At 53.4% G+C, this 26,014-nt stretch overlaps 2 protein-coding genes across 2 annotated transcripts; one reads left to right on the forward strand and one right to left on the reverse strand.

The window, feature by feature from the left end:
* Window positions 1-4,848: 4,848 nt before the first annotated feature.
* Window positions 4,849-22,944, forward strand: LOC131663955 (uncharacterized). The gene is made up of 11 exons (XM_058934754.1): window positions 4,849-4,969; window positions 6,419-6,670; window positions 11,463-11,675; window positions 16,958-17,187; window positions 17,264-17,475; window positions 17,541-17,755; window positions 17,833-18,039; window positions 18,107-18,223; window positions 18,295-18,588; window positions 18,657-19,155; window positions 21,476-22,944. Exons 1-11 carry the CDS (start codon window positions 4,912-4,914, stop codon window positions 21,855-21,857), a joined length of 2,679 nt encoding a protein of 892 aa, XP_058790737.1. The 5' UTR covers window positions 4,849-4,911; the 3' UTR covers window positions 21,858-22,944.
* A 203-nt stretch (window positions 22,945-23,147) lies between these two features.
* Window positions 23,148-25,860, reverse strand: LOC131663967 (uncharacterized). Its single transcript, XM_058934773.1, has 10 exons — window positions 25,819-25,860; window positions 25,473-25,739; window positions 25,270-25,397; window positions 25,037-25,206; window positions 24,835-24,929; window positions 24,399-24,500; window positions 24,211-24,300; window positions 23,931-24,059; window positions 23,678-23,823; window positions 23,148-23,581 (listed from the first exon to the last, which is right to left on the reverse strand). The coding sequence occupies exons 2-10, from the start codon at window positions 25,534-25,536 to the stop codon at window positions 23,324-23,326; spliced, it is 1,182 nt and encodes a 393-aa protein (XP_058790756.1). The 5' UTR covers window positions 25,537-25,739; window positions 25,819-25,860; the 3' UTR covers window positions 23,148-23,323.
* Window positions 25,861-26,014: the final 154 nt, after the last annotated feature.

Genomic DNA, 26,014 nt, shown 5'->3' on the forward strand with positions numbered 1-26,014 from the left:
TAGTAAAATCCTTGAGTGATTTCTCCGATATTATTTTTAGTTGGACTTGAAGATTTACGGTCAATTACACCGTTCGATTGAATTCTCGATACTTTTACAACTGACTCGTACAGGTCTCGATCCGTTTTTGCGCGTGCCGCGGCCGGGCGTAATTGCCGGGAACGCGCACGAAGGCGGAACTGCTCGTCTCCGTTTTCGGATCGACGTCGGAACGATCCGCGTCCGCTCGGTCCGCGGCTGCGACGGGCGCGCGCGAGAAGCTGCGCGTCGGCGTTTCGAAAGCGCTCTCGCAGCGAGTCGACCCGCGATGATTCGTCCGAAAGCATTGTGACCGTGCGCGTTGCGACACCGCGCGCCGCGTGAGATACGCGCGGGGATGAGCGTTCGAGGTGCGCGCACAGAGTTCTCTCCTCGTTGCGCAATCGAAAGTGCGGGCGCGACGCGTTTCTTTCTTCTCGCCTGGGATTTCGCTTTCGTCGCCTGCCGAGGCGACACAGGCGCGTCGCGACCCTTTCGCCCGATCGACAAGGGACGCGATTGGCATCGGACGGATCGCTCGCGCGCGACTCGTGCTCCCGAATCGGCCGATTGTCGCGGCATCCTACAAAGCTAAATTATCCCTGCGCGAGTGAAAATATGTTGCCTGCTCGCGCTGCCAATGCGAAAAAATCGCGCAGAAGCGGGCGAGTGCGGGTAGAAAGCTTAGCCTCGCTCTCTCGGGAGGAATTGATTTGGAGGAATTGAACACTCGCTCGAACACTCGGCGTCGAATAAATATCGGCCGCAACGCGCGCTCTCTCGCTCGCGGAGTGTCCACTCGAGTGCAGCGCTCGCGAATCGAGCAGCCAGCTCTGGCTTCGTTACGCTTGTCCGCCTGGCGCGGCGAGCAGGTGCGTCAAGTGCGACGAGGCGCCTCGGACGCAGCAGAAGGATAATTGGGCAGTGCCCCGATTCGCGTACGAATCCGGCGCTCGGGTGGAGGCCTCCACCGTGTCGCGCAAGTGGGGGCGACGCGTTCAACTCGTCGTCGGGATCGCGCACCCCGTCGCGATCGGCACGCCGAATGGCGCGCCTTTTCTTTCCTGTTGAATTTTCCATTTTCTAGCTATGCGGGTCACATTTGGAATCGAGAGCGCCTTTCGGAAGCTATCCCCCCCCCCCCTACCTCTTCGAAGCGAGTAAGAGTGAGCCGCGTCCGTGCGGGTACAGTTAGTTATGCGCCTTGCCTATATGATGCAAGTCCATGCGTTGTACGGGTTTTTCTTCCTCTCTCTCTCTCTCTCCTTTCCATTGGGATGGATTCCTCGTAGCGTAGCTCTCGCGCTTAGCTTTTTTCGCTCGCCGAGAATCGCCACTCTGCCTCGTTTACCGTCTACACGGCCGATTGCGATCAACAAAAAAAACGCTCCTCTCGACGTCTCCATTTTCCCGGCCGGCGATAAGACGAGGCACTGAGCGCGAAACGCGCGTAGCCCTCTGACGCGCACATCTCGCGTCGAGTCGTACCAGAAATGACAGTCGCCTCGCCCAAGCGATCCGACTCCCGCGGACGTAGGCGACTTCGTATCTTCCCCGCCGGTTCAACGACACGCGCGCGATCGGAGCATTTTCCGAGATTAATCTCGGCGCGCGAGGGCTGGCAAAAGTGCGGCTTCTTACGCGACTGGCCGCATACCGCGGCCACGTTATACAACCCGCGCGCTCGAGCGGCCGTAATAAAAGCACGCCCGGGAAAATACCTGCCCCCCCCCCTCCCTCTCGCCCCGCACTCCGATGACTTGCGCCAGTACGTGCGCGCGGAGACCGCTTTTTGCGCTCGGACGTGACGTGTGCGTTGGCGCGGCGGGCGCGATAATCCGCGGGAAGAGTTTCGTTTGCCGCGCGGCCACGGAGACTTTTCGCCTTTCCACGTTAATCGCTGCTGTGCGATCGCATCTTTCGCGCTTCCTCGGCTTTCGTTGCAACACGCTGCTCATGCGCTTCTACGAGCGTCCAGAACACGAGCTATTGGTTTCGGCGTGTCTAGGAAAAAGAGAAATTGATAAACAGCCAAACGACAAATTAACGTGCCCCGCGTAACGACGCAAACACAAACGAAAGCCGTCCAACGTTACGACGCGCGTTCGCTCGTCAAACAAAACCATCCAACAACCATTATCTTTTTTCCAAATGACAAACAGCATTCCTAATCGATCCTCGCAAGAATGTAAAAATGGTTTTTACCGCAGCGCAACTATAATCGCGAGGAGCGCGCGCAGGTACACGCACGCACATCGGCTCATTTTTCCAGACTCGCTGCGGCGCGTCGGCGCACCGTTAATCAGCGCGCGAGGGGGGGGCCCGGCAGGGGCAAAGGAAGAAAAAACCAACGCGCGCGAGAAGAAGAAGCCGGTTGCGCTAGGCAGAAGCAGCGGGAATCGGCGCGCTCGCGCTATCGCTCTTTCGGCGGCGACGTTAACGGGGATTTTTCGTGGCGATCGATTGATATTTGGTAAACGCGCGTCGCCGACACCTTTACTCGTATCGTGTCTCGCGGATGTCGAGCGCGCGCGCGGAATCGGCGACTCGCAGCTACAATCGGATCCGCGCGCGGAATGCGAAAGCGAAGGAGAACGAGGATGACGACGACGCGTCCTGGATTCTCCGAGCGGAGGAAAGAGAAAAGACCTCCGCTGATGCGACGCGAGATGACGCACGGCCGGTATACGGGCAACGTCGATAGAACTATGCGCGCGCTGTTCAATTATCGCTGGAAGGCCGTTTTCCCTTCGCTCCGTCTTGACTCGTGGAAACGTCGCGCGGCTCTACCACCGCGACCGTCGTGACGTGGAAAAACATTTGCTCGGCATTTGGCCAAGTCAGCGTCGTTACGTCGAGGCGTGTCGCCGTGGAAATATAAATCAGTGAGTCGAAGGCTAATTACGAGTTGGCCAGGCGCGCGCGAGTCCGCCTAAACGGATCCCACGTGATATATTCAATTTCAGATAGCAAATCGTTGCGCAAACGCGAGCTTTAAAGCTCCAGCGGCAATTAAAGCTTGTCATTACCGCTCGCGAAAGGATCCAAGTTTTATTCGCAATTACGCCTGGATAAATTAGACCCGCAGCGGCGACTTACAAAACAGTTATTCAATGAGGGAATCTCGCATCGTTCGGTATATAGAGGGAGAGAGAGAGAGAGAGAGAGAGAGAGAGAGAGAGAGAGAGAGAGAAAAGGAAGGAAATTGAGCGCGGTAAATGGACAACCGGTTGTGTATATATATATATATATATATATATATATATATATATATATATATATATATATATATATATATATATATATATATATATGTATATATGAATCGCGCGCGCAAAATTCCTAAGCCTGGTAAAACCGCTAAACCAATAAGTGTCGTCCGTTTCTTTTTTATGCTGCCGCTACTTTCATCGCTTGACAAACTACTCGATTATTTAGCAGCTCGTCTGACTTGTGAAATTACGATCGCAGAGAGCTTGCCGTTGAATTGGACTGTCAGCTGATCGCGTGCCAGAACAAGCTCGTAAACCTTCGCCGCGTTATGGTTTATGTACGTCAGCCGTCGTCCGACGGTCGGCCCTGGCTATAATTTGGATGGCAGAGCAGGCGCGTGAGAAAAGTCACTGCCGAGAATTAACGCCGGGGGGGGGGGGGGCCTTTGCGCAACGAGCGCTCGCCACAACTTTTGATCAACGTCGGGTCGAATTGAAAAGCCGAACCGCGTAATTCGTCCGCGAGTGGCGAAGCGTTCTCCCCCTGCCGTATCTCGACGGTGAGTATCATTCCGTAGTTACGTAACGGGGCCCATCCCCCTCCGCGAAACGTTAATCTCGTGCAGCGCGGAAGCCTCGATGCCGCCGCCGGCAGGTACGCGGAAACAAAAGCGACCCGCGCCGCCAGGCCAGGCAACGCTTATCCAATTAAATCCTTGGGAATGCGCGTGCGAGCGACGCATTGTTCGGATTTTCTCTCCCCGGGCGAGAAAGTAAACCGCCGCCCGGTCGCTTAATTTGCTCTTCCCCCTGAGAAGCCGCATCTTCGTGAAAATGCGGACACCGCGATTTTGGCGTCGCGAGTCGGCCCAAGGTGCGCGTCTTGTCCGCGATTCAACAGCCGTGAATGCGATCGACGAGACTCGCAACGTTCCAAGCGAGTGCATTCCGCATCCACGGGATCACGCCGCGCCCCGACAGCCTTGGGGGTTGGGTCCTGGATCGTCGAGTCGAGGCACGCCTGATTCATCGGCACCGCTTGACCGTTCGGCCGTCGGTTTCGTCGGGGTGGCCGAGCGCAGTCGCGCTTTCGAGCCGTGAAACCTCGATAACAGCCAAGTTCAAGCACCTCGAAGAAAAGGAGTGTAACCTGTCGCGTCATCGAGAGCAAAACAGCCAACTCTCTCTCCGAAAACGAACAACGCGCGAGAGCTCGTCGTCAGCTGCGTCAACCCCGCGAGTCGTGATGCACGCGCGACTCGAAATTTCTCCGCGCGCACCTGAGTAGAGCAGGCCGGCGGCGAACGGATGGCGGGGAGGAGAGAGCAACAGGTGGAGTGGGGCCTTACAGTGTATACACAAGTTGGCTTCTCGGCGCCGCGCAGCGAAGAAGGGAACCTAGCGGTGGTCGCCGGTGCGCGGAGAAAGGGAAGGAGTTGTGTTAGCTTTCCTCGGTATTGTGCGACTTCCTGCCCGCCAGTTCTTCGAGAACCAGCGAGTCGCGCGGCGTTGTCGCACTCGGTGCAGCTCACCAAAGTGGACACTATGCTTGAGACATAACGCGACAGGGAACCTACGAGAAAGGACAGTTGTTGTTATTGTTGTTTTTTTTTTTTGTTTTTTACTGTGTGTTTTGCCGACGTGGACACGTGTGCGCTTTCGAGCACAAACGAGCAGTAAAATGGAGTTGAGGATCGTGCTGCTGCTGCTGCTGCCGCTGACGCTGGCGCTGCTGCAAGGTGCGTAAGCGCGACACGTGCGCGTCGCTCCGTTCGAACGCGATTATCGCCACGCGCTGGCGGAGTGAAAGCGACGACGACGAGCGTGTCCGCCTTCGATCGTCGCCACGCTTTGGCCCGCGCCGCCGAGTGATCAGGCCGCCTGGATCGGCCGGTTCTGGCGGACCGATTCGCACTTCCGCGTTCTCCGACGGTGCATCGGGGAACGGCGCCGCCTCGGCCCAGTGACCCCACCTGCTCCGCGCACGGCGCTCGCGATCCGCGGGACGATCAACGGGAGGTCCGCGCGCGCTAATGCGCCAGGACGATCAACCGGAGAGGCTTGTCGCGAGTGGCCGCGTCGCGCGGCGGGCAATTGGCCTCGTTGCCAGGCGCACTTTCTCACGGGGCAGCCGTCCCCGGGCGAGGAAGGTCGTTTCGCGCGCTCTCCGATGCGCCGGATAGGAGATGACGCGACTACGTCGGTCGCCAAGGCATTGTCGGCGGCAGGCGGCCTGGCAACCTACATCGCCGCGCGCGCGTCTCGCTCGCTCGCGGAACTGCGCCACGGAGAGAACGCGAGGACAGGCGAGATTTATTATTTTTTTTTTTTTTCTTTTTTTTTTTTCATTTTTTTAATCATTTTTTCCTCTAACGAGCGAGATTATTACGCGCACGGGAGCACTGGGGAACGTTTTGCCTGCATTCTCTCGCGGAGAGATTGCATCTTTCGCGCGCGCGATTGTTTTGTAATTTGGGAGCTTATTATACTCGACGCCGACGTCGGACGCGCGTTTCGTGCTCCCGCTTTAATTGGCGTGTCGTCGTTAACGGGACGCGTCGTTCCCGAAATCGGATTGGCGAAAGGGAAGCGCGATCGTTCGATTCATTCGGATCGACGCCGAGCCGAAACTACCGAAAGCTCCGCTTCGGGGTCCTACGGAGACGGAACAGCTGCCCGTTAGGACACCTGTAAATAATCAACGGGCGGTACCGTTACGAAAGCGGAATTCGGGCGGTTGTCGCCTGCCTCCGAACGCGCCGTCCGATCTGTTTTCGCAGCGTCGCGCGTATAGAAAGTTCGACGCGCGAGAGCGAAAGAAAAGCGCGGCGTAGCGGGCCGCGCCGAACGAAAATATATCGCGCGAATCATCTTTCACTCCGCGAGCCGATATCGAATGATTTAGAAAGTCGGATCCGATGAGCGTCAGCAGGGCGCAAGGTGCGAAACGGACGGGCCGTTCGCCACGCGAGAGGCGGCGCGCGGAAATAGGCAGGCGGACGAAAAGGGAAAGGCGACAAGGGAGACGCGGCGAGCGCAAGCAGGGAAACGCCGGCGCGCTGCGTTTTCCAATCGCAGCTAATCCCCGGACGAGATCGACTATCGGTTTCGCGTGGCTCGCGATCGGCGCTGCCGTCGCGATCGGCACGAGGCGAGAAGCTGACCGGGTGGTCCGTTGGTGTTGCCAGGCGAGGCGCGAGCGGACTGCGGCTACCCAGGCGCCCCGGCGCACAGCAGCGTGCGCTTCGCCGGGCCGGAGGTGGACGACGCGATCGACGAGGAGGACGGCCCGATAAGCGGGCCGAGCGGCGCGAGGCTGCACTTCGCCACGGGCACCGTGGCCACCTACGCCTGCGAGCGGGGTTTCGAGCTGCTCGGCCCTGCCAGGAGACACTGCCAGCAGGACGCCACATGGTCGCCCGAGGGCGTTCCCTTCTGCGGTGAGTACACCTTGCACTTTCTTTCCGCGCTACTGCGTCGCGAATGAATCGTCGCGATCCGCGCTACCGCGACTCTCTGAAAGTTTGAGGCTCGGCCGTACTGCCGATCGATAATCGAGCCCACGGTGACGTTCCTGCGGTGGCCAAATCGTATTGCGAAACATAGAGGATAGGCCTCCGCAGATGCCGGACACCCTCTGTCGTAACAGTAGGCGGCCTGGAGCAGCGACGGCTAGAATCCGCGCGCGTCGCGATGCAAAAGGCCCGAGAGAGCCATGTTCCCCGCGCGCTGATTGCCGTCGACTGGGACATGGGTGCACGCGTCGCTCGCTCCTCCTCTTTCAAGATAGTCCCGCGTATAATATACGCGCCGTCGTTTTCGGCTAAAAAGCGAACGAGTCGGAGAGCGAATAACGGTGTCGTCGTCGCACCATTTTTCCGATCGCTCGGCGTGGGTTATTGGCCTTGTTTTTTCTTTTTTTTTTCCATTTCGGGATAGCCGATTCGTTCGTATCAGTGGGCCGCGCGGCCACGTACAGTTAGGCGCGCGGCGGAAACGCACAGGCGACGAGCAACCGATTTGCAGTCGATTGCGCGTGCGGAGAAGAGGGCGTGCATTGGCATTAGGCGCGAGTGGCTGCACACGAAACGGGCCGGCGCTTGCCGTTGACGACGGGACGATTGGAAAATCGGCGAGCGTTCGCCGAATGCACGGCGTCGGCAGGGTGGCTCGATCAGTCGAAAAATGGTTGCCCGAAGCGGCCCGACAAGCGGAGCAAAGAGAGCGAAGCGAGCGATTCGCGCTGCTCGTTTGCTCGGGGGCAAAGCGAGAAATAGCCCGCCGGCGCGACGCTCAGCTGCCTAGGCGGGCAGGTTCATCGGTCAATCTCTCTCTCTCGCTCTCTCCAACGGTACCGCGATCCGAGGCATCGGCGACGTGGTCGACGTCGCCGTCGGCGAGCGGTCACGTTCCGCCCGCGCCACGGTCAAGGACACGCGCGGCGTGCCGATCGGCGCGGCAGGTGCGACGAGCTGGTTCGGCCGTTGCTCGGGCGAGCGATTCCGCACGGCGGCCCCGTCCGGCTGACGCGGCGCGGCTGCACTTTCCTTTCTCACGCCTGACTCTGCAGTCACTTTTGATCCGTCGACGTCGTCTGGGACTGCGGGACGATCCGATCCGCGCGCAGCGGAAAGTGTAACAAGGCCGCTTCTAACGGCCGTCGTCGCGGTGGGAAAACTCCGCTGCACTGGCGTCGCGATACCCGCCGAGTCGCGCTCTGTTTAATCGTCGAGTCCCGGACTCCCGTGGCTCGTGCGCGCGCGCGACGCTCCTGCGCCTCCGTACGCGCGGCTTTGTCCCGAACTCGCCAACGATTAGCGCTTCGACGAAGGTTACGGCGGGGCTTGCGTATAAACATCCGGCGCACCGGGCGAACAACTAGAAAGCCACTCTCGCTCTTGCCAAACTGGCCCGCGATGATTCAGGAAAGAGACGAAGAAGCGCGTGGCCATGGCACAAAGGCTCGGCAACGACAAAAGCGACGTCGCGATCTAGAAACCCCGTTCGTTCGCCGGCCGCGCTTGAAAAGTGAAGTGCGGCGCGCTTCTCGTTTCGGGCGGCGAGTCACGCCCGCGAAGTGGGTCGACGGCGAAGAACAAAAAGAAAACGAAGACCTCTCGAAGCAAGTGAGCGCGCGGACCAGCTGCGGGCCGATCGAGCCGCTCCAGCTGAGTCGCCGGGGTAAACGCTCGCCGAGAGGGAGAGAGAGAGAGAGAGACAGGTCCGCCGGCGCGTAACGCCGGCAATTACGGCAAGGCTCGTTGCGCAAGTGTCAACAGCCGGGCCGGGCTCTCCGCGAGGAAAAGGCGGGCGGCTTCGGGCTCGGAGGCCGCGAATCGTAAAAATGTAGGCTAAGAGCCGGGCAGCGCGCGCCTCGGACGGAAACAGAGCGCGAGATGGAAATAAGCGTAACGGCCGGCGTGTCTCCCTTGTTCGCGTGCGCCGTGGCGCGGCGCTTCGATTTCGACTGCGCGGCGTCCAGCAGCTGCCGGCCGAGCCTTAGAGTCGGCGATTATAATTATAACGGTCGACGGCGGCGAAACGGAGAGAAGGCCGAGAGGGGCCTCGCGTTCTCGGGCCAGTTATGCCACTTAGACGCGCATCAGCCCCGGCCATTTGGTTTCGGACGCGCGGCTTTCCTGGTCGCGGAAAAGCGCAGGAAGCGCGAAGCCCCCGGCGAGCGTCGCCGACGGATGCAAATCGGCCTCGCGTACGTTCTCATTAAAATTCCACGGGCCCCCTCGGCACGGAGCAGAAGCGCGCACGTGCAAGTGCCGCGGCGTTGAGACATCGCTATCAGATCGAGCCTGTATTTAACTGCTCTCGCTCTCGCGCAGACGAGATTAATCGGAAACAACAATCGTCCGTTGCCCGAGGCGTCTATCTCTTTTCTCTCTGTAATTATCGTTATTGATTATTCCAAGCTCGCCGCTCAACGAATGTAATGTAATGTAGGATGAAAAATGCGCGATGCCTATCGTCGAGAGCTCGAGGAGCTCGTCGTCTTCGCCCCCCCCCCCCCCCCCCCCTCGAGCACCTCGTGAACGAATAGATTCTTCGACGACGCGCTTACGTAATCGGCGTCTTTGTGCAATGGCCCGTTGATAAAACTAAATCATATTCGCCTAATGGGCAATTTCGCAACGATTCTATCGTCGTCGCGACGCAAAATTTCGCATTGTTGTAAGAAGAAAGAAAGATCGCCGTGGCTTTTTTTTTCTCTTGCCTGTTTGAAGCGCAAAGGAGAGGCGATAAATCGCATGGCCGTCAGTTCGTTAATTTGGTGGTATCTCGCGCGCGCAGAGAGAGAGAGAGAGAGAGAGAGAGAGAGTGCAACGACACCGGCATTCTTTTCCGCTCTCTCGTAAAAATTCACAGCTCGGCACGTTAACCCACTTTTCGCTCTCGAGCAACCTTGCAGTGCGCGAGCGCGAGCAGAGAGAGATTAAAAAAAAGCACATCGTCGCGTAATAACCGATCGCTCGAGAGAACAGTTCTCACAGCCTCCTTTGTGCCACGAGATTTGTCTTTCATTTTTCCTTTTCTTTTTTGTTCCTCGATCGATCATCGTCGAGGAATTGTCTTTTGGCGCAGGGTTGAGTCGCCCGATAACGGCACTGCTCCATGGCGGTGACGATCGATCCGGGGAAGAGAGGGCGTTGCGACTGTTGATCATCCGGTCCAGTAGTTTCGTGCGTTACGTAAAATAGCATCGCCTCGGCTGCCAAAAGAGCTGTCACCGCGACGCGGGAAAGCGAACTGCGAGCGATAAAAAACGGAAAAAAGTCGAGCGCGACGAGAGTCGCTGGCCCCGCGGGCTGGAGAGAAAGAAAGAAAAAAGTTGGAGGCATCCGCTCGGACTTTCTACTCTGGTCCGCGACTCGTTTCCGTCGCCGATCGTCTTCGAAAAATCCCGAACTTTCTATATCGCGCCGGCGTGGGATCGCGACAGAAGAAGCGAGCACGTACGCGCGGACATTTCACCTGCCGATCAGAATTTGTCGACGGTGACACCGTGTGATTAATCGTTTTCGAAGGATGGAGCTGCGAGCGCTTTCTGTAGAGTGAGAGAGAGGGGGGGTGGGGGAATCTTATCGAGTCCCCGTCGCGTTTACGCGTCGATCGCGCGTACTTGCGCGTGGATGATGATCGAAGAGCGCGACGACGGGCAATCGTGAATGTCCGTCGCGCCGGAACCAATCGGCACGCCCACCTTGCGCTGCGCGCGCGTCAAGACTCCTCGAGTCGGACCGACGACCGAAAGCGATGGACGCAGCTCGGGATACCGAGGCGTTTCTTTGTGATCTCGGACAAAACGAAGCAAACAAACGAAATCTTTGCAACCGAGCCGAGAATTATCGCGGCAAAAAAGTGTACCGCGCTGCGGGGAGAGAGAGAGAGCGTTCGGAGGAAAGGAAAGGCAGACGCGCGCACAGAGAGGTCGTCGCCAATATGAGATACGGTACCCGCCGAACTACCGCAAGGGGCAGGGAGGGAAAGGGGGGGGGGGGGGATGGCTGCGCGGAGACGCAGCCGAGTAATGCGTGCGCACTTGTTGCGCTCGCGACGTTTTCGGTCGCGAAGCGAAGCGGTACTTGCGCGGGCCGCGCGGATCGCAATCATCGGCGCCGCCCGAGCCGAGCGACAAGGCCCGCGGACCGTAAAATCGCACGGCCCGGCGCGCGGACGTCGTCGAGAGCGTCGTCGCGAGCAGAGGGAGGCGGCGACGAGCGCGCGCGACGCGCCGTCCGTTATGGCTTGGTCCCGCGAAATAAGTCGATCCTGTTAGCGAAAAAAGAAGGCCGACGATCGACCGGCGAGCGCGCGCGAAGAACTCGTTTCGTTGGCGACTCTGGCATTCCGGAGGCGAGGTATGACGCAGCAGGTGCTTACGAAGAGATCGTCGTTGAAGCTCGAGGCGAAGCTGATGAATCATTAGACGCGCGCCGCGCCAGCGATGCGACCGTAAGCGCTCGGGCGTCGTCGGTCGCGAAGCTCCGGGCACTCGACCTCGTTACCGGGCGATCCTCGCCGCCCGCGGTACAATCGAGGGAGCGCGCCAGCGACGAAAGTCGCGCGGCAGGGGGCAAACGCTCTCCTCCCGCGGGCGGTGCGAGCGACCTACTCGCGCGCCTCGTGGAGCGCGAGACGCGTATGCGCGCCGCGAGCGAGCTTCCTCGACGGCTGCCTCGAGGACGATTAATCAACGAGCGCATCGCGGTCCTTTTGCAGTGCTGAACGTGGCGGCCGGCAAAGCGCCGATGCAGTCGAGTCGCTCGGAGAGCGGCATCCCGCAGCTGGCGGTGGACGGCAGCAGCGCGCAAGCCTACTCGCCGAAGACTTGCACGCTCACGACCCCCGAGCTTCGACCTTGGTGGTACGTCAACTTGCTCGAGCCCTACATGGTGCAGCTGGTCAGGCTCGACTTTGGCAAGTCGTGCTGCGGTGAGTAACTCCATAACTTTGCATCTCCGCGGCTCGCGGCAATTTGCACGCGAGCGTTTTCGCTGACTTTCGTTTTTCGCCGAGGATTCGTTGCCCCCGCCGACGAGAAATCGGCGGCGGCGGCGGCGGCGGCGGCGGCGGCGGCGGCGTAGCAAAAACGCGAGGATCGCGGCAGCGCGAAGGATAATTGTGCTCGGAGAGAAGGAGACGGTTCGGAGACCGGTGGAGCTCGCGCGCGTCCTGTCGCGGGCAGCGCGAGGGAGAGAAGCGAAGGCGACCGCCGTCTTTGCCCGCCGGTGCGGATTTATTCTCGGGAGGCCGGCCGCGCGGTGCTTTCTACTCTCGCTCTCGGTCGAGCCGCTAAATCGCATCGACGCGCCGGGACCGCCGCGAAAGCGATCGATTTGGCTTTTTCTTTCGCGCGCGCGCTCGTCAACTTTTACGACGCGTCGTGTCCGCGGACTCGGCGCTGGAAAGCCGCCGGACGCCGGACCGCAGTCCGCACCTCGCGCGGCGATCGGAGAGCTTCGCGCTCGTTTTTCCTCTTTCCACCTGAAAACGCTTCCGCTCGCGGCGATGCACGCGTGCACTTGCGATTTCTACTTTCGGACTGTCGTTAACTTTCGAGAACCGTTCGATCTCCACTCTCGCGGCGGCGGACGATCGGACTCGCGCGCTCGGCGCACTGGAAATCACGAAAGCGCGCGCACTGCCCGACACGTTTCGTCGCGTATAACGCAAAGTGAAAAGAAGAAACAGAAGAAACGCCAGTCCGGATCCGACATCGCGACCGACTATCCTGTCTTGGTCATCGGCCAAGGTGTTCATTTTTTCTGTGCTGATTGTTCGCAACAGTGTCTTCGGCGACTGCGCTGAGTCGCACGGGAAGGGAACGCGATGCCGCAACACATTGACCAAGTTATAAACACATTGTTGCGGAGCGCGCGTATTGGGTTCGTCGATCGAATGATAAGACGTGGCAAACGATCGTTGCTTGGATAATTATGATTTCTGCTTGTTGCGCTCATTCCTCGCTCCTCGCGGTTTTCATGATTATCACGAGTCCAATAATTTTCTGCATTATGTTCTTCAAAATACACACCAACAGCAGTCCGCGAAGTCCAATCGTTACGATATCATTTCTGCATATTACGTTCCTTGGTGCTAACTGTTAATTACTTGATTAATTATTTTTATTTTTAGAAACTTTACTCTCCCATGGCATACTATTACATATCTAACGTTGACAAAGTTGAATTCATGGAACATCACTTGGTATACTCACGCAGAAATGCTCGCTAAAATTAACGTTAGAAAGCACATGTAAATAGCGTTTATCGATCATTTAACTTTCATCACTGGATCGAAATATCGTTCTTGATCACGCGTGAACATTTCAGTCGCCACGCGGCCCATAATTATTAAATCACAAAACAACATTTTAATATTTGCTTCCTTTCGATCGAGATGACGATCACTTTTGTCAACACTGAATCAGCGGCCCGCGCCCTCGCAAACTTCACGAGGAATACCGACGTTGAATTTAGCGACGTAATGAGCGAACGATTGCGGCATAAGCCAGATACAATGGCCGATCTGTCACGCTTGTCCGTCGTAAATTTTTTCCGCTCTGCATGATTTGCTCAATCTGCGGTTAATACAATTTCACAGCCGTTCGCAGCTCGCTGCTTGTTATTGTTTAATAAAATCCCGACAAATTCACTGGCATTACCCGTAGCCGCTGTATTTCTGTAATTACCAAGCTCTGCGCGTTCGCCGTTGTTTCGACAAGCAATCGCTTCCTTAGCGTCGATCGTTACGTTGCCTTCGTCTTTCGAATCCATCAGCCAATGTTTTATTACTCGGGGCCATACTCTACGAACTCCGGAAAGAGCTATTCTAATAATCATTTTTTAATATATCGAAAGGATAATGAACACAGAACGTGAAGATAAATGGAAGGGTAAACGTTGACACGTATGCGTTTCGTAATGACGCAATCGCTTCAACGGGTATCGAACATCACGAAGGGAGATTACATCTTCGTCATCGACAAAGCATTTAGCTTGCACAATGTCTTCTGTGCTGATGCTCTCTAAAGATGTCTTTAGGCTAAATTTGATTGAATGTAGAAGAAATGCAACTAATGAGATACATTACACAACAATTTTTTGCTGTGTTTGTTGATTTTGCTTCATTGATTAGTATTGATTACGAAAGGGTAAATTGAAGTTTTCAAGTATGGATTTTCCCAACAAAATATTTATTTTCATACTCAGCGCGCCATGACCACAATGTAAAACTCCTTTTTCACAAACATATTTGCGTTTATTAAGTAATTATTGTTTAATTCGGACAATATGCGCTTACTTATTCTATTTTTGAAGGGGTCTTGAGAGTCGGTTTGAACACATATTACAAACTCGGCAGACTTTTCTAACAGTGCGTATTGCAACTGTCAAACTAACATTATGGTAGTAACTGTACTTACTCTGTATAAAGGTCAATCTCACGTCAAGTTGAGATCGAGCTGACAGATCCTACACCTACGCCACGCCAATGTATCAAAAAGTGCCTTGCCTCGAATCGAATCCGACGCGAATCGTATACGTCACTTTTCCATCGCCCTCAAAATGTCGACACGTCAGAAAGGCACTCCGAGCACTTTAAGATGATAAGCAAATTTCGTCTGGTTGCGCAACACCCTTGGGAAAGGAGAAAAACAAAAAGAATCGATTGCTGCACCAAATATAACTCCTCGACGCTGTTTTATCGACAACGGGCGCAATATCCTCGCAACATTGAAATCCGGTCACGTTGGCCAAGCGCAGGAGAGATTAGGAGCCGGCGATACCGCGAATCGGCGAGTGATCGAAGACAAATATTCGACCTAAAGGCCGGAAGCCACCTTTCCTCCGATGTATCTTTAGCGCGCTTGCCCATTACGTCTTTGAAATTTCGCACGCCCGGCTGCTTCTCCTCTACTTCCGCGGCTGCCTCGATGGTTCATTCCCCCCCCCCCCCCCCCTCCCATTTCCGATCCAGCGCGCGAGTCGTCGGAGTCGCGCGCTGCAACGGCGCGAAATTTTTTTTTTTTTTTTTTTTTTTTTTTCACGACCCTGTTTTTTCGCTGCGCTGATTAGAATCTTGGCCGAGCCCCGCGCTCTTGGTGTGACTAATTGCCGGCTCGAAAAACGCGCGGTACGCACTGCAAAACCAAGCTCTCGGGTCGAGAGGCTTCGCTCTCGAAACGTGTGCGCAGCGAATTGAAGAGCACCGTTGTTTCTTTCGACTAACGAGCTGTGGAAGCGAAAAGGCAAACGGGTCGGGGCAGCAAGCGATCGACCATGAAAACATTCTAATTCGGTTGACACTCGAATACGAACCTTCTCGTAGCGCGATTCCCCAATTGGTTCTCGAGCGTTTTGTTCGTAAAAATATGAATTTTTAATTTAATGACGCCCCGTATAAGGCTGCGCCTTTCAGATGCAATAGGAAGGTTACGCATTCGAGCGACAACGTTGTAAGAATTTACATTTACGTCGACAAAGTTGTAAGTAATTTACTCCGATTACGGTTAATTTTTTGTTGTCGTATTATGCATCATCCTTACGACCCTTTCGCGAGTGGAAGCTCCTTCAAACTTTCTTCTTTGCAATTACTTTCGCCTTAGTCTCGCAACGACACCGATAGAGTAGATTAATGCGTCACCTCTCACCTATTCTCGAATGTTTATTGTAGACAAGCGACTTCCGACGGCTTTTTTTTTTCTTTATCAGGACAGGCGAGCATTCATCGAGCGTGTAACAGATAGGCCCGAGAGCGAAAAACTCTGTAAGCTGATAATTTCCGAGTATTTGGCTAAGCATTTGGCGGAGTCGATGCGAGCGAGAAAGCAGCGACGTGCAACCACGAGAGAGGCGAGCGGCTGGTTTTCGCGCGGCGCGGGCAAGTTTAGTCCACACAGGCGTTGCGCGCTTCACACCAGCAATACAAAGTATCTCAGTCGTCGCGGCAAATATTGGCGGACTTTCTCGAACAACGGATAACGCGCTGCTTAGCATTGAAAAGAACATCCCAGTCGAGCGGTTCTCACGCGCGAGCGCAGCGAAGAAAGCGGAAGCGCCGATGACTCGCTCGCTAATAAGGAGGTCAGAGGAGCGCGAGACGTACGCGTTCCGTTCCGCTCGCTGAAAATCTGCCACGACCGCCTCTCGACTTGGAGTGCCCACGCGTCTCCCAACGCCGCGCGCAACGCTGTCCGTGACCGCGGCCAGCCTGCCCCCTGGTCGCAATGGACCGCTCTGGAGGACGACCATTCGCCGCGGCGCGACTAGCGACGAACGAGAGGCCAATAAAACGAGGACTTTCCGATGTCGCGAGAGAAGAGAGTCAAGTCGCGAGTCGTGCAGCAGCAGTAGCAGCAGCACATCAAAGGCGTGAAAACGGCACGTACGCGGGGGGGCGCGTTACAAGGAGTCACAGCTGAGGCGGCAAGTGGGTCAGGAGACGTGGATACTTGGGCAACTCGATGCGCGCGACGATGCTATCTGCTCGCGCGCTGTGGCTCTTTTCTCTCTCGCTCTCTCGCGGGACGTATGCACGTATGCACATGCGAGTGAAAGCTCGCGCAGCGCTCCCGGACCTTCGCGCGCACTTGCCGCTGCGCCTCAAGTGCCCACACGATGATTACGCGCTCGACGGATTCTCCGAACTGAGCGCGCCGCGAGCTTTCGACCTCTTCCCGACCGAGTCCTCCGGCGCGCAAGGGCAGTCCGTCGCTGCCCTTTCGCCGGCCGAGACAGCGCGGGGCGGAGCGTCGCGTGGCGCAAGCGGTTTCGCGAATTCGTGTCGCGAGCTCGCTTCGTTGAGCGTCCAGTTTGCGCGCCGGCGATAAACCGAGACGACTCGACCGCGGCGACGGCGCGGCTAACGGCCGCGAAATTTCGTCAAAGCCACGCGTCGTCGTGGCTGTCTTGTATGCAAATTTCGAGTCGCGACGACGACGACGACACAATCGCAGGAGCAGCTCCGCGCGTCATTTCGCAAGCGCGTTGCGAAACACGCAGGTGGCAGCGCGTCCCCACGCGCGCGCGCGCGCGCATCAATCGTCCCCGTTTCGCGGTACGCCTTCTAGAAAGTGCGTTCTACGGACGCGCGAAAAATCCGGACGCCTGCGAGCCGCGAAAGCGGCGGGCTGGGCGACGACTTTCCGATCGCGTGGAAAACGGCGTGGTGCCGTTCGGTCGGCCGTTGCAGTGACGCTGATGGTGCCGTTGCAGGCGATGGCCCAGGCACGATAGTCGTTCGAGTCGGCAACAATCGGCCGGACCTCGGCACGAATCCAATATGCAACAGATTCACGGGTCCGTTGGAGGAGGGCCAGCCGCTGTTCCTGCCGTGCAACCCGCCGATGCCGGGTGCCTTCGTGTCCGTGCACCTCGAGTCCGCCTCGGCGAGCCCTCAAGCCGTGCAGCTGTCGCTCTGCGAGGCCTTTGTCTACACCGACCAGGTAATTGCAGCAGCTTCTCGTTGCCGCCGCGGGGCTCGCGCGGAGAGAATAAAGGGTGCCGCGCTGCTGTCGACAGGCGCTGCCGATCGAGCGCTGCCCGCAGTTCAGGGACCAGCCGCCCGGCTCGACGGCCACCTACAACGGCAAGTGCTACATCTTCTACAACCGGCAGCCGCACAGCTTCCGCGACGCGCTGGGCTTCTGCCGCGCGCGCGGCGGCACGCTCGTCGACGAGAGCAACCCGGCGCTCCAGGGCTTCATCTCCTGGGAGCTGTGGCGGCGGCACAGGTGCGCCCTTCGGCCCGTGCGTCGCGCCCTTGGGCACGGAATACACCGTCGGCATCCTGTTGCAGGAGCGACACGTCTAGCCAGTACTGGATGGGCGCGGTGCGCGACCCCAAGGACAGGACGGTGTGGCGCTGGACCGGCAGCGGCGACGAGATCAGCGTGTCGTTCTGGAGCCTCCCGCAGGGCACCGACGAGGACTGCGCCAGATACGACGGCAGCCGCGGCTGGCTGTGGTCCGAGACGCCCTGCAGCGCGCGGCTCAACTACATCTGTCAACACCGTGAGTGCCGGCGCCCCGAGCCGCGGCTCGGCGCCTGCGGACAGCCTCGCGCCGACTGTGGGATTGTCTGTCGACAGAGCCGAGGGCGTGCGGCCGGCCGGAGCAGCCGCCGAACTCGACGATGACGGTGACGAGTCCGCCGTCGGGCAAGGAGCCGCCGCGTAACTACCAGGTGGGCACCAGCGTGGAGTACAGCTGCGACACCGGAAGCCTGCTGATCGGGCCCGCCCAGCGCACCTGCCTGGACACCGGCTTCTACAACGAGTTCCCGCCGGTCTGCAAGAGTGAGTAACCGCTCGCTCGCCCCCCCCCCCCCCTCCCCCCAATGACCGCCGCCGCTCGTTCACGCAGGTATCGAGTGTGGCTACCCCGCAAGTATCAAACACGGCGAATACACCCTGATCAACGACACGGTCACCTACCTGAGCCAAGTGCTCTACACGTGCGAGGAGGGCTTCGAGATGACGGGTAAGTGGCGGCGCGCCAGTCCGAACCGGCGCGTGCTGTCGCTGAGCGCGAACTTGTTTGTCGACCGGCAGGCCGCGCGCGACTCACCTGCGACATCGACGAGCGCTGGAACGGACCGCCGCCGCGCTGCGAGCCCATCAGGTGCGACCCGCCGCCGCCGGTGGCCAACGCCCAGATCCAGGTGGACGAGATCGACATCGAGGACGCCAAGGCCGCCGCGGCGCCGGCCAACGGCACCGCCCGCAGCCTCTACGTAGGCAGCATCGTCATCTACACCTGCGAGCGGGGCTACAGGCTGATGGGCAATCGGCAGCTGCTCTGCCAGACCAGCGGCTCCTACGACCGCGCCGCTCCCGCCTGCGTGGGTGAGTGCCGCGCGCCCCGCGCGCCCCGCGCGACCGACCACTGACGCGAGCCGCTTGCGCGTTCGCAGAGGAGGCGCCGAGCACGGCGCCCCCGCCGTCGCCGAGGCCCGCGACGGCGCGCGCGCCCGCCACCCGCGGCCGGCCCTCGCTGGCCACCCGAGCGCGCGGCACGCCGAGCACGCCCACCAGCACGCAGCGGCCGACGCCGCGCGCCAGGCAGCCGGCCACGCCCGCGGCGGCCGCCGAGCAGCCGGCCAGCGTGCAGGAGACCGCGGCCAAGCGGCCGAGCGTGGGCCTGCAGCGCCCGGCCGGGCCCGGCCCCAAGCACGACCACGGCAGCGACCACCCGCAGGACAACGAGATCTCCGGCAGCGGCGTGGACAACGCTCACGCCGAGCTCGGCGCCGGCGTGCCCGAGCCCAGCGGCCCCTTCCGCGTGAACCGCGCCGACCAGCCCGGCGCCCACCAGGCCAAGCTCAACCTCGGCGCCGTGATCGCCCTCGGCGTGTTCGGCGGCTTCGTCTTCCTCGCCGCCGTGGTCACCACCGTGGTCATCCTCGTGCGCAGGTAAGCCGGCCGAGCGCCCGCTCGCGCCCCCCTCTCTGTGGCTGTGTCTAATCGTGTCTGTCGCCCCCCCCCCTCCACTCGGCCCTCGACGCGCGCGCGCGCCTCCACGTCGCATAACTCACTCGCCTCCTCCCGCTTGCGCCACTAACCGGCCGCGCTCGCTCGAGAGCCACTGCGAGGACCACCAGGAGACTAATGCTGACTTGTTGCAACTGTTGCGCGCGCTGGTCGATCGTGGGGATGTTCCGACGGCGCAGTGGCAGCGAGGCGGGCGGCAGCCTTCACCGAGGCGCTCGCGCCCGAGGACGCCGGCGGGCCCGCGGCGAGGGTGGCGTTGGTGCGGCGGGCGGCGGCGGCGCCGGCTGCGCCGGACTGAGCGAGGCCACGGCCGCGGGCGCCATGCCGTCCCGCTGGTACACCCTACTCGCCCTGCCCTTCCCGGACCAGCACCTGGGCCGCCGCGACCTCACCACCAACGCCAGCCGCGCGCGCGGACATCCCCACGATCATCCCTACTCGTTCAGCCTGTCGGCGGCCCATCGTGCTGGATACTTCTCCAACCCCTCCCTCTAGGCACGCTTCTGTTTCTTTCTCTTTCGTCTCGCGCGACGACACCTCTGCCCACGCGCTCTCACAAGTGTCATCTCGTTTTCTTCTCGATCGCATGCTTGCTCGAGATTTTTGCGAAGCCATTTCTTCTACGTCTGTTTTTTTTTTCTTTCGTTTTTCTTTCGTTCTTTTTTTTTTCGTCCTTCTTTCGCTTTTGTATTTTCGAAGCCCATTCGGAGAGGATTTCGTTCGTACGCTCATTGCCAAATTGTGCCATTACTTTCGTCCGTTCTGTCGTCGATACACAAATTCCACTTCTCTCGTAATTCAACTTTGATAGTTCCTAATTTTATACACGTAGCGTATACTTCGTACATGAGTTTTTTTGTACGTTCTTCTGCATTGCTCAGTAAAACCGTTATGTAAATAACACACGCGTAGCGTAACAAGTACGAGTACCGTAGTTTTTAATCGTCCTCTTTTCTATTTGTACAAAATAAATAATCGTCACGTTCGATTGAAAAAATAAAAGGAGAAACGTTACCATCTATGTATACAGTGAATACTCATTTGTCTAGGGATTTCTAAAACGAGCGAAAGAGAAAGAGAGAGAGAGAGAGAGAGAGATAGTGAAGTAGATAATACGTTGTTGTTGCGAGAGAATTGTCCCGTACGCCACCCTCGCGCGGCCGCAATAAAAAAACGTAAAGCTAGTCAAGGTAACGTTGCCCTCTATCTTTCTTTCACCCGCACGCACGCACACACACATCGCACACGTATTTTTTTTTTCTTTTTTTTTTTATGTACGCTCTCTGCACCGCAATGCACCCTCGTACTTTGTTTTTCCTCACTTCACTGGCTGCTGTGCGCTAATGTTCTTGTTGTTTTATTCTCCTCTCCGCTGGAGCACCGTCTGCACGCGCTGTGTGAGTCGAGAGAGAGAGAGAGAGAGAGAGAGAGCGAGTTGCGATTGTTACGAGCCGAGGCTCTAAAACCAGAGACGGTTAATGGTCCTGCGCCCGAGGAATTAAACCACCGCGTGCGCTTGGTTTATCCGGTTAGTTCCCGATAAATGCGAGAAGCTTGCGGAACGCCCGTTCGAACTGTCGCTATCCCCGGCGCGCTTCGACGCCGGCATTAGACGCGCACGGTCGAGACGACTCGTTTGCGATTCAAATCGAGCGCGCGCTCTCGCGAGAATCTATTGTCCTCCCAAATGGACGTCGTCGGCGAGGTGTTAAACTTATCGGCCGGCTCTTTCCCGGACAGCGATTTACGAGCTTCCCTCTCTCTCTCCCTCTGCTCTCCTCGCGCGTTATGCGACGACGCGCATTCAGGAGATCAGTGTTTTTGTTGCGGTCGACGCCCGGCGACGCTTACGAGCGTGAAAGTTGGCTTCCCCGCTTGAATTTACCGCGACGACGAGAGAAACGACGGGGAGCCGAGAGATTTTCTTCTGTCTTTTCGCACCGTGCAACGCGTCACACGGTCCGCTGCCGCGGCAAGATTGATCGTCGCGAGTGGCGCGCGCATAAATCGAGCGCGGCGCGGAACGACTCGGCCAACGGCGCTCGTCCGCAAGGTCGCGACGACACTGCATCCGGGGAGGGAGAGATGATTTTCAATCGCGTATGCACGCAAAGGCAACACGACAATATCACGTATATGCATCTCCGTATACCACAATGTATCATGTAATTATCGACCGGGCTTCTCCGCGGGGAGAGCGAACGAATCGGCAGGGCCAAAACGTGTTCTGGTGCGATTTCAGGAGCCGCGGCCGAGGGAGCAAGCACTACCGCCACCGCGCCTCGCCGGACTGCAACACCGTCGCGAGCTTCGACAGCGGCTCGTCGGGCAGTCGCGGCGGCCTGAACCGCTACTATCGGCAGGCCTGGGAGAACCTCCACGAGTCGGCCGGCCAGAAGGGCAACGGCAGCGTCAGCCACTCGGCGCTGAGGCGCAAGGAGACGCTGGACGAGCCCGGCTACCGGGACAACTATCGCAACGAGCGCGACGGCTCCGAACTGGTGGTCAGCGACGCTTACAAGAGCAACGGCAACGCCCACGCTGCCAACGCCGACAAGAAGAGACACCACCATCACCACCACCATCACCACTCGAATTATCAGCAGTCGCACCACAGATACTGATCCCGGTGATCCATTGTTTTTTTTTCTCCGTCTTCTTCGCAACGTATTGACTAAACCGTCATGTCTCATCTCTATCCCTCTTTCTGTTTTTCTTCTCCGCGTTGTAAATATTTCGATGAATATTAATTATTGCATATATTATTAATTAGGTCGATTCCGTTTTTCGTCATTGATATGTTTCATTGTTATACACACTCGTGTGCGCGTTTATGCGAGTGTTGAGCGCGGACTGGTCGGACGACATGCCAAAAAGCACACAAGAGTTGATATTATATTATTTTGCTTGCTGACGAGTTTTCACGTATATAGTATATATTGTGTCAGCTTAAACAGATATCGCATAATATATATGTTAATGTATTAATGTATGTACATCAAAACGGGATGTGTCTTTTTGTCTTTCATTATCGGCTATATTAATCAAATTGTTATACGAACGGACAGACACGAGTTCAGTATAGATATTGTTGCAATTTTATGCTATCCATCCAGTGTATTATGTAATCCACTTTTATCTTCCCCGAAGGTTTTCGTCGACCCATTTGTGTAGCGTTTTCAAGACTCTTTACGGGCGTTTTTACAAAACTTTATCTCATTATTTGCGAAGAATTATTTATGACTGGAATGGACATCTTGGCCTTTCCTTATAAATATATTTTTTAAAAAACGGAATTGATTCAATTTTCACGTATAAAGGAGAGGCCGACGTTATCCATTTCAGTCACAAAATTACATAATTATAGTCTTAAGGGAACAAAAAGAATCTGACGAGAACATAATTTTTATTAACTTTTATGATTTTATTTACGTCTAGCACTGTTACTTTAAGATAATTATAATAGAATTATCGTATTTCAGAATTGCAGAATTACTTCATTTTTTCGTGTCATGAAATTCAAATTATTTTTCTCTTCCTTCGATAGCTTACATATTTTATTAGAAATGCGTGACCTGTTCTATTACTAGATTTATAATACTTAAAACTTTCCTCTGTATAAAACTTACGAAAAAACTGTTGGCAACTTGTACATGGTAGTGCCATTAACGGCAATTTCAATCGTTTCCGATTTTCTTCGAGCAGTTCTATGTCTATTGCTCAATATACATATGTACTTACTGCATGAGATGATAAGGTATAGGTATTATTATATATGTAAAAAACAAATTATAAATATTTTAAGAAATAAATAAGATTTTAAAACTATGAATGCCTTTTACATTTTTTTGCCAAAAAATGAAGTTGATAACTGTACGGACTTCAAAATATTTTTAATTATGGTACATTGAAAATTAAAATGAATACATTGCCACTTTCATACTTGCTTATTCAACTTATTTATAGTAAAAACACTATATATATCATAATACATTTATTAATTTATCAATAATCACTCAAAGTGACCATTACATTTGTCTTTTTATGTAAACAAATTTTCAAGCAAAATAACTTAGCTACCTTTTCATTTTTAAATACTTCCCACAACTGAGTGATTATTAGGACTGCCAATAGAAACTTTTATCAATTTCATTGACTCTCTCAATTTGTCCACTTTGACTAAAAAAATTGATTTTTCTTTTTCTGTCGTCAAATGATCACCTCCACAAAGTTTCAACAAATACAAAAAGTTTTTCACACTTGACAAAATATATACTCTTTCTTTCAAGATTGTTGGTGTTGTTTTCGAAAAGATATCAGGCATCTCAGCTATTAAATTGCTATATAACTAAAAAGTACAATAATTTTGAAATAAAACATACATCAAATTGTGAAAGCTGTAATAATGGAGCTTTTTTTATAGAATTTTCCTTGAATTTCTTACCGAATCATTAAGAAGATTGTATGAATTTTTCGTAATAAAATTGACTAGGTATTGGTCTTTTTCTTCATCCCAATTATCTTCCAAAAGAGGGGAATGCATCAACATACTGTAAGTCTTATATCTAATATCTCTTTTATCATTATCAACTAAAATACAATAAATTTTAAATGAAATTAGCATTGAAATATGCTCTTTTATTTATAAACAATGAATGTATTTAATAACGACAACAGTTAAATTTTTCCTAACTTACACTTATTTGGTATCAAAATTGTTACATCATCTGTTTCTTCTGTTTGTATTGTTAATTTTCCATTTGTTTGTTCCTTTTCTTTTTTAATATTTCTTTCCATATCATATTCATCATCACTTGTAACTTGATCTAGTTCGTTTTGGATTTAAATATTGGAAATATTTTTATTAAACAATAAAATGAAAATAATCAAATAATTTGTAAATAGTAGCAAATAAAAACTTAATTCAAGTATTTATGATTAAGTTAATGTATATTTGAAAGAAAGAATGAAATTTACTATTTTCCGGAGATCTGGGTGAAGATATATCATCGTCATTGATCACATCATAGTTTGCATCTGCTGATGGATATGGTGATGGAGCAAGAGCTACAAATAAAAATGAAATAAAGGAAGCTTTCACTTATTAAATTGTTTCAGATACTTGATAATTAATTATGTACTTATGATTTCATTTTTTAATTTACCTAAGTCTCGTTCTTCCGATCTAGATGAACTGCGCGACAGTCGTAACATCTTTGAAGGACGACACTCAACTTGTGTTAATGTATTTATATCTATTTCTATATCTAGAAATAGAATGAATATGACTATGAGTTATGTTATATGTGAAAATTGTCTAAATTTGAATATTTTGAATCAAACAGGGTTCAATGATAATTACAAAATATTTTCACTAATTATAGCTAAATTTTGCTAAATAAAATATCTTCAAATATAAGATTACTGCAAGTATTTTGAACAATTACAAAGAAACATAGTACTCATCAGTTTTAATTGTCAATTATCCTAATGATAATTATAAAAAGGAGTCAAAGGAAGAAATAATTGTATTCCTTATTCGAACCAGCAAATTGAACTAAGATTGACACTTTTTATGAGACAATATTGTATTGTACTTACCTCTTTTTAGATTACCAGGGGCCATTGAAAGATTGACGAATTGCATAAATTGTTTACACATATCTCTTCTATTGTGAATAAACCATTGTTTCAACCTAGATAAACATCAGTAGTATTTTATAATGCCTTTTTCAGTTAGCAAATTAATAAAATACATTTGATAAAAAAATTATATCAACAATAATGCAACTATAAAACATACCTTAGTGCTTCATATTCAGGTGTGTTTAATTCCATTATTGTCTCTGGTAATGTAATCACAACCAAACGATTTTGGACTTTCATTATTTTAACATTTTTTAAAGAAATAACATCGTTTACTTCTATATCTGTACCATTTTCAGCATGTTCATTGCGAAGAAGCAATCTTATCTACATTCATAATGATGCATTTAATGAGCAACAAATTATGACGAATAGGCTTATTTTACTAACCATTGTAAATGAATCATCATAAATATATAAATCTCGAATAGGTAGTGATTCACATTTATCGTCACTATTGCATCCTATTTTGTTAGTATATCTTAATTCTCCTATCTTTGCAACAATACCTACTAAATCTGGAAATCAATAAAATGAGATTCACTGTGTAAAATCATAACTTGATATGCACTTGATTAAATTCAGGATCTCACCTATATTTACATTTATTATACGGTGATTTCGTTCAAAATCGTTGAATCTCATTGACTCCATCATCTACTTTAAATAAAAGCTATGCAGTATGTAGATAAAAATGAAAAATATATCGCAATTACGTAATGACGATCAGAATCCAAAAAATTTTATACAACAAACATTTTAATAACGATCGTGACAAATATGGTGGTTACATCTGAAGAAATACATATAACCGATAGTTACACACACTGACATACTTTCAAATACCAATTAGTAACAACCTAAATTGAATTTTATTGTTAATTATTAAATCATTCTACACAATTTTACGTTTTTATTCATTATACACGGTATCCATACAAACAAAAATGTAGTCTCATGTCACATTGGTTATTAAATGGTCCAAAACGACAATATTTGGATAAGACAAGAATGTAAACAAAAACTAAATTTTCTTTGTAAAAGTTACTATGAATTAGGATTTTTAGGAATATTTTTATCTGAAAGTTACTGTACTTTTGATTGACTGATATATGATATATTTACCTGTAGATCA

Source organism: Phymastichus coffea, unplaced genomic scaffold, assembly GCF_024137745.1.
Source record: "Phymastichus coffea isolate CEN01 unplaced genomic scaffold, Cenicafe_Pcof_1.1 PCOF00039, whole genome shotgun sequence".
NCBI classification, from domain to species: Eukaryota; Metazoa; Arthropoda; class Insecta; order Hymenoptera; family Eulophidae; genus Phymastichus; species Phymastichus coffea.

What these genes read in the sequence shown, in the direction of transcription:
- LOC131663955 (XM_058934754.1), top strand. Translation starts at nt 4,912, where the DNA reads ATGGAGTTGAGGATCGTGCTGCTGCTGCTGCTGCCGCTGACGCTGGCG. An exon ending in GTTCCCGCCGGTCTGCAAGA is followed by an intron (nt 18,040 to 18,106) that starts GTGAGTAACCGC and finishes TCGTTCACGCAG; the next exon opens with GTATCGAGTGTGGCTACCCC. An exon ending in GTGGTCATCCTCGTGCGCAG is followed by an intron (nt 19,156 to 21,475) that starts GTAAGCCGGCCG and finishes GTGCGATTTCAG; the next exon opens with GAGCCGCGGCCGAGGGAGCA.
- LOC131663967 (XM_058934773.1), bottom strand. Translation starts at nt 25,536, where the DNA reads ATGATGGAGTCAATGAGATTCAACGATTTTGAACGAAATCACCGTATA. An exon ending in ATGATGATTCATTTACAATG is followed by an intron (nt 25,207 to 25,269) that starts GTTAGTAAAATA and finishes TTATGAATGTAG; the next exon opens with ATAAGATTGCTTCTTCGCAA. An exon ending in ACAATCTTCTTAATGATTCG is followed by an intron (nt 23,582 to 23,677) that starts GTAAGAAATTCA and finishes TGTACTTTTTAG; the next exon opens with TTATATAGCAATTTAATAGC.